This window comes from Alternaria postmessia (assembly GCF_024291825.1).
Source record: "Alternaria postmessia strain BMP 2775 chromosome Unknown scaffold_24, whole genome shotgun sequence".
Lineage (NCBI taxonomy): Eukaryota > Fungi > Ascomycota > Dothideomycetes > Pleosporales > Pleosporaceae > Alternaria > Alternaria postmessia.
The window spans coordinates 351,488-364,766 of record NW_026260097.1 but is presented as its reverse complement, the minus strand read 5'-3'; the positions used below and the strand labels follow the sequence as shown (position 1 = coordinate 364,766).

The 13,279-nt window shown below is 51.4% G+C and overlaps 4 protein-coding genes across 4 annotated transcripts; 2 read left to right on the top strand and 2 right to left on the bottom strand.

Annotated features, from left to right (window-relative positions):
- Positions 1-464: 464 nt before the first annotated feature.
- On the top strand, positions 465-2,193 carry J4E82_004949 (uncharacterized protein; the record flags this gene model as incomplete). The annotated part of the gene is made up of 3 exons (XM_051731221.1): positions 465-1,030; positions 1,079-1,414; positions 1,464-2,193. 3 exons carry the CDS (start codon positions 465-467, stop codon positions 2,191-2,193), a joined length of 1,632 nt encoding a protein of 543 aa, XP_051589156.1.
- A 414-nt stretch (positions 2,194-2,607) lies between these two features.
- On the bottom strand, positions 2,608-3,624 carry J4E82_004948 (uncharacterized protein; the record flags this gene model as incomplete). Its single annotated transcript, XM_051731220.1, has 1 exon — positions 2,608-3,624. The coding sequence occupies one exon, from the start codon at positions 3,622-3,624 to the stop codon at positions 2,608-2,610; it is 1,017 nt and encodes a 338-aa protein (XP_051589155.1).
- A 2,603-nt stretch (positions 3,625-6,227) lies between these two features.
- Positions 6,228-7,386, bottom strand: J4E82_004947 (uncharacterized protein; the record flags this gene model as incomplete). Its single annotated transcript, XM_051731219.1, has 3 exons — positions 6,228-7,100; positions 7,148-7,222; positions 7,282-7,386. 3 exons carry the CDS (start codon positions 7,384-7,386, stop codon positions 6,228-6,230), a joined length of 1,053 nt encoding a protein of 350 aa, XP_051589154.1.
- Positions 7,387-8,466: 1,080 nt separating this feature from the next.
- J4E82_004946 (uncharacterized protein) lies at positions 8,467-10,730 on the top strand (the record flags this gene model as incomplete). The annotated part of the gene is made up of 5 exons (XM_051731218.1): positions 8,467-8,587; positions 8,640-8,994; positions 9,049-10,180; positions 10,227-10,427; positions 10,476-10,730. The coding sequence occupies 5 exons, from the start codon at positions 8,467-8,469 to the stop codon at positions 10,728-10,730; spliced, it is 2,064 nt and encodes a 687-aa protein (XP_051589153.1).
- Between the last annotated feature and the right edge of the window lie 2,549 nt (positions 10,731-13,279).

The following is a 13,279-nucleotide window of genomic DNA, read 5'->3' as shown; positions in this document are numbered from 1 at the left end:
GTTCAGTCTCAGTTCGCGATTCTAAAAAATGTCTTGGCAGTCAATCAGGTCAGTTCACTACCTCCAGACTGACAGTTTGAACCGCAAAGATGAACTGACAACTGACTGATTGACTGATAGCAACTCTAGTTCAGAGGTATATAGCAAAGAGCACGTTGGGATATGCGGGGTTAGGCGCTGAAGCCTTGAACAGGGGGCTGACATAGCCCTGCTAGCCTGCCACACCAGCATATTAATACCCAGTAAACATAGTATAGAACATGTTGTTGCGACAACACGATGCTCGTTGTCCATGGTGTTGAGGTTGTGCGTCCCCAGAGATGACCGGACCCACTTCCCCTTAGCCTAAGCCAGGGTCCAGCGTGACCGGGCCTTCGTACCTGCCTGTGCTCAACTTTTACGAATAGCCAAACAAACCTCAGCATGCAGTCGCTCCCTTCTCTCTCCGCCATGAAGCGGACACAATGAACTCGTCACGCGCATTCACCCGGACGACGCAAAACACCTTCCGCAAACCCCTCGACTTCCTCAGCAATCTCTCGCGGAACCCGGTACAGCTCCCAAAGGACAGAAAGAGAAAGGACAGCAACGTCCACAGGCGGAACACCAGCGCCAGCTCAATCGACGACACGGATCACTCTGACGTCGAGTTCTACGCGCAGATGGAGACGTCACGGCGGAGTCACTCGACGCAGAACTCGCAGTCGGAGCTGCAGCCTGCGGTTCCATTGATCGATATTGGGAGTCGCAGCAATAGCCCATACCCACGCATTCGAAGCGCCGCACAAAGCGAAGACGAAGACGATGAATACGAGCCCGCGAGCAGCATACGGCCGTTGGTTAGCCATGACGTGGGCAGAGGAAGCCATGCCTTTCGCGGCTTCTGGCAACAAGGCGGGCCTGGGGCTTTCTTTTTCAGCACATGGAGGGGCTGGCAGGTTTGGGTTGGACTGCTGGTCTTTTGGGTTGGCGGATGTAGTTTTGGGCTACTGCTGATGAATCGCTTCATCATGTTGACGGGTGTCTACAAGTGAGGAAACCGTCGAACTGCGGGTTGGATGGTTGCTAACAGGACTAGATTCCCATTCCCCCTCACCCAATCCTACGCCCAGCTCATCATCACGCACATCCTTCTAATACTTGTTTCGAGTCTTCTACGCTTCTCTAGCAACCCTCTGCACTTCATAGGCTTTGGTGCCGCTGTGCCGCCTTCGCAGCCAGCTGCGCCCCAGGGAGGAGCATTCAGAGGCAACAAGAAGCCTGGCATATATGCCTTTGCAAGATGGCTGTCGAATGGATCGGGAGGCATTGCTGGTGGAGGCCTGTTTGAGTTTGACTGGCAAATCGCGAAACAGGTGCTACCACTTGCAGTAGTCTTTGTTGTGAAGGTGCTGCTCAGCAACTTCTCGTTTGCGTATGACACCTGCAACTCCACCACATTACTCAGTTCTGACATGGCATAGCTACGCACCTCTACCAACCTACCAACTCGCCCGCATTGGCATAACCCCCCTCGCCATAATCTTCTCCTGCATCCTCCAGAAAGAAAATGTGAACGGCAGCATCCTTTCCTCCGCCCTCGTTGCAACCCTCAACCTCTTCTTCGCGTCCTACCGCTCAAACGTTCGCGTCACCTGGGAATCCGTCGTAGCTGGCGTCTTCTCATCCATCTTCGTCGCCCTATATCCAATCCTCCTTCTACGCACATACCGCAAGATTGTTGCTGGTTTGGTACCTGTAGGCGATGTGCTCACCGGATACCCTAGTGGCTCAGAAGAGCCAGGCAACAGGGAGGAGACTCGCGCTTTTTACCGCACCTTACACTACACATCACTGGTATCCCTCATGCTCCTCACACCCATTGTGATCCTCTCCGGTGAGGTTCCTCATATCTACCACAACATTCCCTTCCTCGACGTACCCTTCTTCTGGGCCATGATGCTGTTCGGCGGCATGGGCTCGTGGGCTGTCTTCTCAGGCACATTATTGCTTGTCAAGGCAACGTCTCCATTGACAGCGACGTTTGTGGCCGTTCCACGAAGCGCTTTCCAGCTCGTTGCTATCACTCTGTTCAAGAGCCCGTCACAGACTTGGATTGGCGTTATCCTGTGCTGGATCAGCAGTCTGTGGTTCCTTGTTGCGAGACGGGATGAGGGGAGAAGTAGGGATCGGTTGAGATTGGAGGGCCGGTAACAGGTGCATGATGTTGGTTTGGCACATACGATCTTTTGCCGACCTTCATGGTTCATTTCCTCGTTTCTAGGATATAGCATTCATATATTCATCTTGCATAGCGTAGCATCTGATACCATTATTTGTTGTACCTCTTACCATATCCTTGTCTTCCTATGAGCATCGCAGCTTGATATGTCGAGTTTGGTAGTCGAGGCGTTGAGGTGACGCGGTTCCAGGAAGCGCTATGCTGGGTATGGATGACCATATCAAAAACGAAAGACCTATGCGACAATCTCAGTGTTGCATTCTTCAGCCAGTGAATGTGAGCTTGTTCATTTCTTGCTGATTTCTAGTCTATCAAAACAAGGATACCATAGTTAGCATCAAACTATCTACTGAATCTTAAGAGCTGAGCCAACACCACCACCACCCTCACCGCCACCCACACCTCCCCCTCGCCCCATCCATCCTCCTCTTCGCCTCACCAAACCGTCTCCTCGCCTCCTCAAATGCCCTTTGTGCCTCAATCACTTCTATCCTTCGTACATTGAACTCGTGTGTCGCCCTTTGCGCTGCCTGTATACGAGGATCTATTACTCTAGGTGCTTCGTACCTGCCTCCCAAGAAGTTCCCCCATATGCTGCTATTGTCAAGCTGTTGGTATGTACTCGGTCGGTTCGGACATGGTGTATCTGGATCGCCGAACTCATGTTTCAAACTGTTGACGAGTGGGGTAAAGGAAACATTCTGAGAGGAAGTGGGCGTGGGAGTATTTATTTGTGTTGTGCGAATTGGGGGAAGACGGGCGCGGCGTTGGGTTCGGGGAGTGTTTGGGATCGTTGAGGGGGTTATAGTTTTTCGCGAATCTGGGGGCGTGAGTAAACCAGAGAAGTTGATGGACAGCGGTGTGACGGGCTCATTGTCGTTTTCTGGAACGATATTAAGCTCTTCCTTGAAACGTTTTGCTAACTTTTCAGAATGTTTGTCATCGTTCCTATTGCTAGTATCCATCTCGTGTCTAATCGAGTATTTCCTCTTCCTTGCCTCCTCTTCCTTGACTGGAACAGGGCCTTGCATCTCGCGGCCTCGACTCATTCTCCTCAGACTCTCACAAGCTTTTTCTACATCGCCAACCTCCAGTATAGCAAAGATGTTTTTACTCTTACCGCTGTGTGATCCTTCGCGGATGCGCGCCTGGAAGTAGGTATTCAAAAGGCTATGCGCACGATCTCGTTGGCCGATCGTTAGTGTGGAAAGCTCATGGACAGCTTCGAAAATTCCTGCTGGGAGACAGTTGACTGGTACCCCAGCAAGGAGCGAGGGGGGGAGAATGTCCTCATCATGAGAGCCGTTTTGAATGAACCAGTTCTTTTCAATAGCTTGAATATGGGTGTTGATATCCGAATGGCGTTCGAAACCGGTCGAGTTTGCAAGGTTCGCTAACTCCATCTTCAGTATTGTGAATTCTAGACCTTAGTCGAGGAGAGATGCTGGGATGTAGATGCGGTTCACAACGCAACGTCACGACCAGAAACACAACTTAACGGTGACTGATAGCGAACTGCTATGCAACAAAGATTCAGTAGCTACAAAGATTGCGCAGTCATTCTCGGCTTTGTCCCAATCCAGCTCTAAAGACCGGTTTCTGGTGGCTGGTTGTGCTTTGTCTCTCAGCTTCAGAACAGTGTGACATCGCTTTTATTGTAACACAGGTCGTACCGGAGGCGAACGTTCTTCCGTCAGATACTTGAGACGTGTTTCAGGTTGCTCGACCGGTAGAACTGCATGCTGGATGTGAAGTAGAAAGGATGCTTGTGGAATTGTAAAAGTATATGAGACCACTGTAGAGTTTGGACAAAGATAGGAACTCGATTTATACACCAGCGAGAGGCTAGGTCCGCCTGGCGGCTCTGAGTATATTTGCTTGGGTAGTCTTCGCAAGTCAGAGCTCCGCGTTGTTGCCCATAGTGCTTGTTCACTGCTGCTGGTCGATACTGCTTTATTGAGAAAGGTCTCAACGTGCGTACGAAGCCATGGGAAATCTGAGAGCCCATGAGACGCAGGAAACACGATTTTCTTCATGTGAATGTAACGCTGTCCGTGCGATAAGATGCTGCACAATTGAGGAAAATCGGCGGCGAGGGGGCTGGAGTGATGACGAAGGGCAAGTGGGGCTTGAGACACGTCACGTCAGGCGCGACGTGGAAAGCACTATCAACGCCACAAACGTTAAGAGGAACAAGCTCAGACAAATTTCCGATCAGTTGACTTTCGCAATCAAAATGGCATCTCCAATCACGTGAGCACTGTTCCGCAGCTCGAAATACAAAACGCGCTTGATGGAGACAAACAACAGTAAAGAGACGACTACCGAATACTAGCAATATGACGTAGCATTCCAGAAATAGCATCCTGGTGCTATTGGAAAAGCCTGCAGTATGCTGCAGGATCATGTACCTCCCCGACCTCCCGACGAGCAGCCCCTCAATGGAAGCTTGCTGGCTCCCACGCAGTTCTTATTGTCTGTTACCACGAAGTATACTTCCAATCGAGCTGAAAAGGTTGGGTATACCAAACGTGCCTCGTGAAGCTTTCGGGTCGGACGTCTTTCGTGAATCGTGTTTGTATGGACAGCTGCCATTCGTACAACCGCCTTGGGTCTTCTCCCATCTACATGGAGTTTCCGATTGAGGCAGTCTTGCCTGGTTCTCTCTACTTCGTCCGGCCGTCTTGATTATGTCATCGAGAGATTGCTCAAGACGATCTTGAGGACGTTGGTTTCGAATGGGCGATTGTACTTGAAAAGGCTTTCCATATTTCTCTTTCCTATCTCCTCCTTTTGCCTGAAGGATCTCGTCGAGTGACTGTTCGATCCGGGTTCGGGAAGGCTGCTGCCCAGTGGGTGACTTTGAAGACTGCTGTGCACTGTTGCTGGAAGAACCTTGACGAAGAAAGAGAGTATCATGACTCCTCCTACACTGATCATCAGCAAAACAAGTGCCCTTCATGAAGCGCGGACATGGCTCATGAGCGTACTGGCAGCTGAGACCCTTGTTGCATCTGCCCTTGAGATTATTTTTACACGCAACTTTCTTCGATCCAACAGTAGCGCGAGGTCCCTGAATTGCATCAGATAGGATACCTTGCTGACGATTGGTGTTGCCATCCTTGATGGAAACAATGTTGGACCCATACGATAAGATGGGTTGGCCGTCTTTTGCAATCCTACCCATGATCAAAGGGCGTTCATGAGGACCGGTTGGTAAGGCTTGGTGATCGGGTAGGCTCATGATGTTGCTAGCTTGAGAGGCCTGGGCCCGACTCTGCCGTCCGCGTTGAAACGGATTTTCCTGGGAGAAAGCGCTGGATCGTGGAGTAGGGTCAGAATCGACGATCATCTGGTCAACTTGTGAAGACTGTCGCTGCTGACCCCGTGATGTAGCATCTGTCAGAAAGAAAGGATCGTGGCTGCGGATGCAATTCCCACCATATCTACAATTGCCTTTCAGCCAGAACTTGCATGCACTGTGAGGCATCATGCAGCTTTTGCCCGCTGGGCAATGTCCGTTCTTGTACGCTGGGCAAGCCGACTTGAAATTGCTATTTGACAACCCAAGCAACTGTGAGGGGGCACCACTGCTGATATGAGCGCCGAAGGTATTCGGCTGCCCTGCGATGCGTGCTTCAGGAAAGCCGACCTGATCGGATTTTGTCGGGTGTTGCTGTGATGGGCCAATTCCTCGGACGTCTTCCATTGGTACGCCGTCGTCTTCTGGTGCACGCTGATGTAAAGTTTGTTCAAAAGACCCCGGCTGGGCGAAAGAGCTGCCAAAGGATGTGCCCAGTGAGCTCTGGGGCTGGTAAATACTACTGTTGGCGGTCTGATTACTACTGAACGACGAGCCCATTGACGTGCTGAGCTGCACAGAATCGATTGGCGACAATGGTGTCGAGGTCACTTTCGGCTGTATCTTCTGTGCCTGACCGCCAGCTAGATTGTCTAGTTCGGCGTTTAGTCTTTTTATTTCAATCGTGTTGAGTGAGATTTGGTCCTAATACGATTTCTCGCGCTTCGCTAGAGCTGCGGCCTCTGAATGTTTCTTCGCAATTTCCTGAGCACGTTCCTTCGTGACGGCCAGCTCGAGCGATTTAATGTCTTTCTTCATCTGTATCTGCTCGGCTTCGATCTTTTGTAGCTTATCAGCGTAGGTTTGTTCCTGCTGACGAGCTTGTTCCTTCTTCTCTAGATGCTGTCGTTTGGCCTTTTGCTCTCGGTACTCTGCCATTTCCTGTGCGTTAGGACCGATGCTGGTCTTTACAATTTGATCCTCGGTTACTTGCTGCAGAGTTCCTTTCACTGCGTTGACAAGTCCAGTCGGAAAAATCGAGGTGTTAAGGCCTGTGGGAAAAAAGGTAAGCCAACCCTCAATGTCGTCAATTTCGGTGACGAGATGGCGGAGGAACTGGTAAGGTCGTGAGTACTCTATCAGATTGCGGAGAGCCCGGAGGCGGTGCAGTGGCAGCGGTAGTGGTAGGTACGGCAAGATCTTGCGCCATCTTGCTCCTTCAGCGAGAGTCTTGTGTAAACCATAAAGACACTCGCGGACCTCAGCAATGGAGTCCTCGTCTCCACTGAGCATGGTCTTGCTGATGACCATCATGTCGTGTCGTACGTCCTCGTAGTGTTTCGCGAAATCCTTGACAAGCTCTTTTTTCTCTTCGTTGTTTCGTGGGAGAAGCAGTACAAGACGAGGAACCATGTGACGGGCTACTGCATCTTGCTTGATGGCTCCTCTCAACGCGGCGTGACTGAACATCTCGACCAAATCCTCTCGCCAGTCGTTCGCAACGTCGATTGTATATTGTTGAAGGCCAGCCTCATGTAAGCGCACCTTGTACGCGCTGAAGCACATCTCTGCCATGTACTGGTAGATGTTAGAGATAAAAGGGGAAGTCATATTGACAGATCTACCTTGGGGTTGTATTTGTCCTTATTGTCGCGGCTCTTCATTGAGCGCGCTGGTGAGGAAGTCACATCGCTCTCAGCCTAAGCATCGGCATCAGTACAAGAGAAAGTAGAAGAAGATGTACTTGGTAGTAACTTACGGGTTCTATATCGTTACTCGTGGATATTCGCTTCCTCTTTCCACCAGCTAGGGGACGAGCGTAGGTCTGGTAGCTGGCGCGATTGGCAGTGTGGAAGTGAGCCATTACGATAGTCGGGAGGGAGTAGCTGGATGTATCCGATTGTGTCGTTCCGCGATTGATGAATATCTTGCGTGCAAAGATACATGAAGACCTAGTCTGGGGGGTGGAGATGATCGATAGAAAGTATCAGGTATGTAGTGGCGGGGTGTCTGAGTATGAGCTATTTGATAAGTCGCTAGGCCACATTTAGGAGTCGAGTGAGTGTTCTGAAGAGTTTTCGCGTATAGAGGGAAAGGCTGATCAGTATCTGCGCGTGGTGTTGGGTCTGTGCAAAGTGAATGTGGATGATGTCGAGATAAAGACGCAGGTTGAAAGACAATGACAAGGGGCAACCGAGAACAACAGATCAACGGGAGGTACCAGCGATTCATATTGTCTTACAGTGTCCATAAGGCAGATGCTCTAGCCCAAGTCATCATACACCGAAGCAGCAAGATTAGTGACGGCTGTGCTGTACGTACAGCCCATCGTGGTGAAGCTCAAACAGTATGGCACAGGAAAATACGTAAGGTAATTTTTGAATTCTGGTCATAGGAAAAGCAGATGAGCAGACTTTGAGTTGTTCAAGGTGGTGAAAAATAAACAAGATATAGCAACCTGAAAGATATCGAGCCGCAGAGAAATAGATTTCCTGGCTACACCTCAGTAGTGCGGCCCGCATGTCTATCTCATAGGTGTTGCATAGCACGGCTATTTCCATGAAGCGGCTGCAACAGCCTGATGCGGGTTATTCCCTTATTCCCGGGTCTCGTTTCTTTTTCTGTGGTTTCGTCACGATAGGCGTTGGGGCAACAAGGCATACCTATGCTCTCAAGACAGCTGAACACAGTGAAATGAAATGGAAGAAAAGGAGAGAACAAGCAGATGGTAAGAATGGTGAGCAAAGAGACGGCCCGGATGAGCTTACGATGAAGAGTGACAGAGTTTGGAAAGAGACATGGTCATGGTATTCGGATAGCTTGGCGATGCTGGTCTAGCGCGAAATGGCAGGCACGGGATGCGGAGAGCTGACCGCGACGGCAAGGGCGACTGAGGCAGGGTCGCTCATTCTTCAGTCGATGTTTGTACACATGCATCGCGACAATGCGCAATCCTGTCGCGTGTGTTTCTTGTCGGTCAGCTAAGCAAAAGTGCATTCACGAAGATAGGCCGCCATGCGACAGGTGCAAGCAGAGCGGACGCGCGGACCGCTGCGAATTTCCAGGTGCGTGGAGCTTCTGCCATCCCCTACAGCGGCTTGTTGACGGCTGTGATAGCACCGGGAACGAGTGCGATACACCGCAAGCCTAAGCGACCACGGCCATCCGAAGATGCAGGAGAGACGCCGACATCGAATAACTCGAGTACGACGGTTGTAGCGCCCCATCAGGGCCGCAATGACGCACATCTGCCGAACGGCAACAATGCCGCACAGCAGGCGTCGCCGAATACGGCATCGTCACTACTCGACGGCCTAGATCCATTCGAGCTCCTGACAGACGAGGTCAAGAATAGCTACCTACGATGCAGTTACAAATGGAGTTTCCACCACACGCCGACCTTGCTGCGCAGGATACGCGATCGCACCTTGGAGCCATGGATGGCCTGGGCGATACTTGCGCTGGCCATCAGGTATGCTATGGCCTTCATCATCAAACACGCAATCGCCAAGCTGACATGGCTTAGATTCGTCCAGAGCCCGCCGTCGCCCTTCAGGTCGCAGACTGAGGCCAGCAATGCGTATGCTGCCCACGCTCGCCAGATCTTGCAACAAGACCTTGAGACACCCTCCATCAGTCGCGTGCAGGCCTTGTTGATGTTGACAGGCCACGACTGGGGAGCCGGAAATGGAAGAAGGGCGTGGATATATCTAGGCATGGCGATACGCCTGGTCGAGGTTATGGACCTGACGCGTGAGACTGGTATACCGCGAAATCGCGTGCCAACACGTGAGGAGTTTATCGAGGCTGAAGTGCGCCGACGGACTGCCTGGACGTGCTTTTTGATGGACTCCCTGCTCAGTGGCGGTAAGGGACGCAAGAGGTCATTGACTGCGGCAGACATGAAGATTCAACTACCCTGCGAGCGCGAGGACTTTGTCTTTGGAGAGCCAGTATGCACGCCTCAGCTGGATAATACACAGCGTATGCCGCCAGTGGCATTGCCCTTGGGAGAGCTTGGCATCATCGGCTATAGCATGCGTGCTGCTAACATCTGGGGTAAAGTCGCGCGTTGGGCTTGCTCTGATGAACTCAAGAGCGAACTGCCATGGGCATCCTCTTCACAATTCCAGCAGCTCATCTACGAGCTTGAGGGCTGGAAGGCCTCGCTTCCTCAGCGCTTGCAGTACGACCTCTTCACTTTGCATAGTCATAATGCTGTCGAACAGGGTCAAGCGTACTGCTACATGCACTGCATACACTTCATGAGTTACATGTTCCTGCATCGCGCTTATTTACCAGTCCTTGGCCCTCAGCAAAATGGAGCGAATCCTGAGGAGACACCAAATTCCTACGATGAGCACCGGGACATGTGGAGGAAGTGGGAGAAGACTTCACGCAAGGAGCTGTTCAAAGACTCAGTCATGGTCCTGGACATGCTAGAGGAGATGCGCACGTTCGGTGTGTATTTCCTGAGGGGCTTGGTGCCATGGATCGGCTTCACCATTTACACGGCAGTCGGCGCAATGCTGTACAGTTTCAACTTCCCGAGCGGCGACGACGATCCTCGCTGGCGGGAAAAGGCGCGTAAGAGCGTGATACAGGGCTGCAACTTTCTGAGAGAGATGAAGACACAGTGGCCTATGGCAGAAACTTGGGTGAGTGACTACGAAAGATCGAGATGAAACATGCTGACAATCCCAGTACGATACCATCCGACGCATGCAAGCGTACTATCGCTCTGTACTTGGTCAGGACGGGCCGGCATCACCTGAAGAACGACAGGCATTGCGACATGCCATGATAGATTATGGCGCGTTACAGCCTTCACCTGTACAAAAACCAGCAGGCTCACCAAGAGATGTCATCATGTCCAGCAGGTCCCCTTCACAACAACACAACGACGTAAGTCCCCAATGCCGCATTCATGAGACTCTGCTAACACACTGCAAGCGCAAACCCATGATCGTCAACCTCACCAATCCGCCCGTCACAAGCCCGTTGCCAGCCACAGCGCCCACGCCTAATAGCTACACTTCCAACTTCTCATGGAACACCCCTCCAGCGGTGCCCCCGTTGGAAGCTGACGAAACTTTCAACCTTGACTCGTTCGACCTGACAAACGAGGAACTGGAGGCCATGATGATAAATGCGACACAAGACTTTTGGGCAAGCTTCCCAGGCGAAGTGGGTGTCGGGTATCAGTAATAAGTGGGATAGGGTTGGTATGGCGTTATGGTAGCGAAAAAACGGCGAAGGGTCATGTATCATATCTAATGTATGCGATTAATTTTAATGTTTCAGGGCGAGTTTCTCGTTGCTGGTCATGACCTGCATTGCGAACGGGACGTCATGGCCTACCGAGCCTGACTTATATTCTTGCCACTTCGTAGATTGACCACTTCTATTGACACCAAGGGAGGTAATTGGAGATGATAAGCAGCATGCGACGATTGAGAAAGACATGGTGGGGAGGATCTAGAAACGGACTGAGACTTCCCAATCTATCATTAGAACTCAACGGAATTATGTGTGTCAGGCCACCGTCAAATCCTAGAAGCATTTCAAAGCTCAGCAGGAAAGCTTAGCACTCATCCTGGACGGTGGTAGATGTGTACCTGACATGTTACTTCTTTGGTCAACCTGATGCGGTGTGTACAGGGCGAAGACGGAAGCCGGCACACTGGCGGCTCGTCATGTGGGATGATAGGCAAAGGGGGATCCACGAGCTTAAACTGACAACATCTCACATCTTTCAAACGCGCTCTCCTGCTGTGGAATACATTCATCGCTGAACACCGCAAGTTACGACCTAAACGCTGTTGTTGATACAGTTGTCTTTCGGGCCTTCTTCGTCGTGGTGGCGATGTACCTATCCGGACTAGCGCCATTATCGGATTTGGAGAGAAGGGATTTCACGAGACCGAAAGGTTGCATCACTCACACTGCGCTCTTGACGTGCAGCGCTTCCTATGCAGCCTCTTGAGAACGCTGTAAACGCATCCTTAGCCTATGGGCGGCTCAAATGTATGCACCGCCCGGGTGGTCTAGAGTAACTCGAGATTTCAATTCCGGGATCGTGGTCGTCGCTCACCAACATGGCACTCTCGCTCGTGCCTTCTTTCAAACGGCTCAACCCTATGAAACTAAGAGTCGGATCTGCTTATGCCTAGTGATTGGGTGTTGAGTATCGCTATTGCGTTGCACGTGTTTCGATTACATTGACGAAGAACACTACCCCATCTTGCTTACGAGTTCACAGCAGACATGCTTGGTGCTGTCAAGACAGCATTTCCGGCCATTCATGCCTCATACGTTGTCGTGGCGATTGCTCTGGGACCAATCTGGCCGGCGGAACCACCGAGACATCCTTCTGATCGCTGATGCGTCGTCACCATAATCAGATATTTCCAGCGGCAAAGTCATTCACAGCTACCGCGCACTGCTTCTCCGAATACTTCCCGCTGGATCATCCATGTACATATGCCAAGGGACCGAACTTGCTGATAGTCTCACGGCAAGCATGAGATCGTCTATGCCATTGACGAACACGACAAGGAGGTGTTACCTTATCGCGACTGGTGGGCCAAGAGACCAGCTATGCTAGTACGCGGAACCCAACTTGTGGATCGTACCACCAAGGCATACCCGCTCATGCAATGAGGTTGGCCCGCAAGGTGGAAACGGCTCTGGGGACATCATCCCAAGGTCTTCAACTGCTCACTGTGCAGGACTAACTGTACCAAACAACCGGCAATCGTACCAGAGCTTGTACTTAGGTGTTTACATGTGGAAGTCGCTTATAGCCACAGATATCCGTCGGTCACCAACATCGTAAGGTGGCACCATTTCCCTTGCAGATCGAAACCCAACAACCTCTGGTCCTCACAACACCATTGAGCTACATTTGCATCATTCTTTGAGAGCAGGTGTCTTGATACAGGCTCACTGTTGGTCAGAATGGCGACCTCGGCCTTCGCGAAGTGTGTGCTCGGAAATCGCGAAGGAGTTGGTCCCACTAGACGACATCCACAACTCGCGATATCAGTCGCAGAGATCCACTGGCGTTAATTTGGTTTGGCTTGCATCCTAGAAGTGCCAAGGTCGTTTCTTTCAAATCTCTAGGCCTGTCCGTCAGCTTTCGTGTACTGTTCTGGAAGGTGTATCAATGCACGAGCAAATAACAGGCGTGGGAGAAAGGTCAGAACCCGGAGCAGTGGGAAGAACTGGTTCAGCTCGTAGGTGGATATCGACGTCTGACAACCGTTGAAGTTACCCACGTTCAGGCGTGCGATGATCCTATTGGCCGACCATCCCACACACGACTACTCCACGCCCCAGCGCCACGAGGAATGCCAAGGTGAGGCCAAGAAACATAGCAATTGTCGGCATCGGCTTGATATCTTCTTAGAGAGGTCGGGCACCAGTAGCGCTAAGCTCCGCCATCCATCACCAAGTTGCTTGAGTACGCTAGTGGGGAGATCCTGATGGCCTTGGCAAAGAATCCGCCTTCCTCCCTCTGCCTATCCAATCACAACTTCATTTCGAGCACACGTTCTCTTGGCAGGACTTCTCACGTTGCGGCCTCTGAGTGGTGGCTGCATTTTAGCTGGAGATGCAGGCTGTCGGATGTCACCCACCGGTCTGGATCCTGTCGCAGATGTGAAAGGCTTTGACGCCAATACGGGCCTAATCCGCTGCAAAGGGCTGCGCAAAGGGCCTGTATCAATATATATACACGTCTCACAGACGCCCTC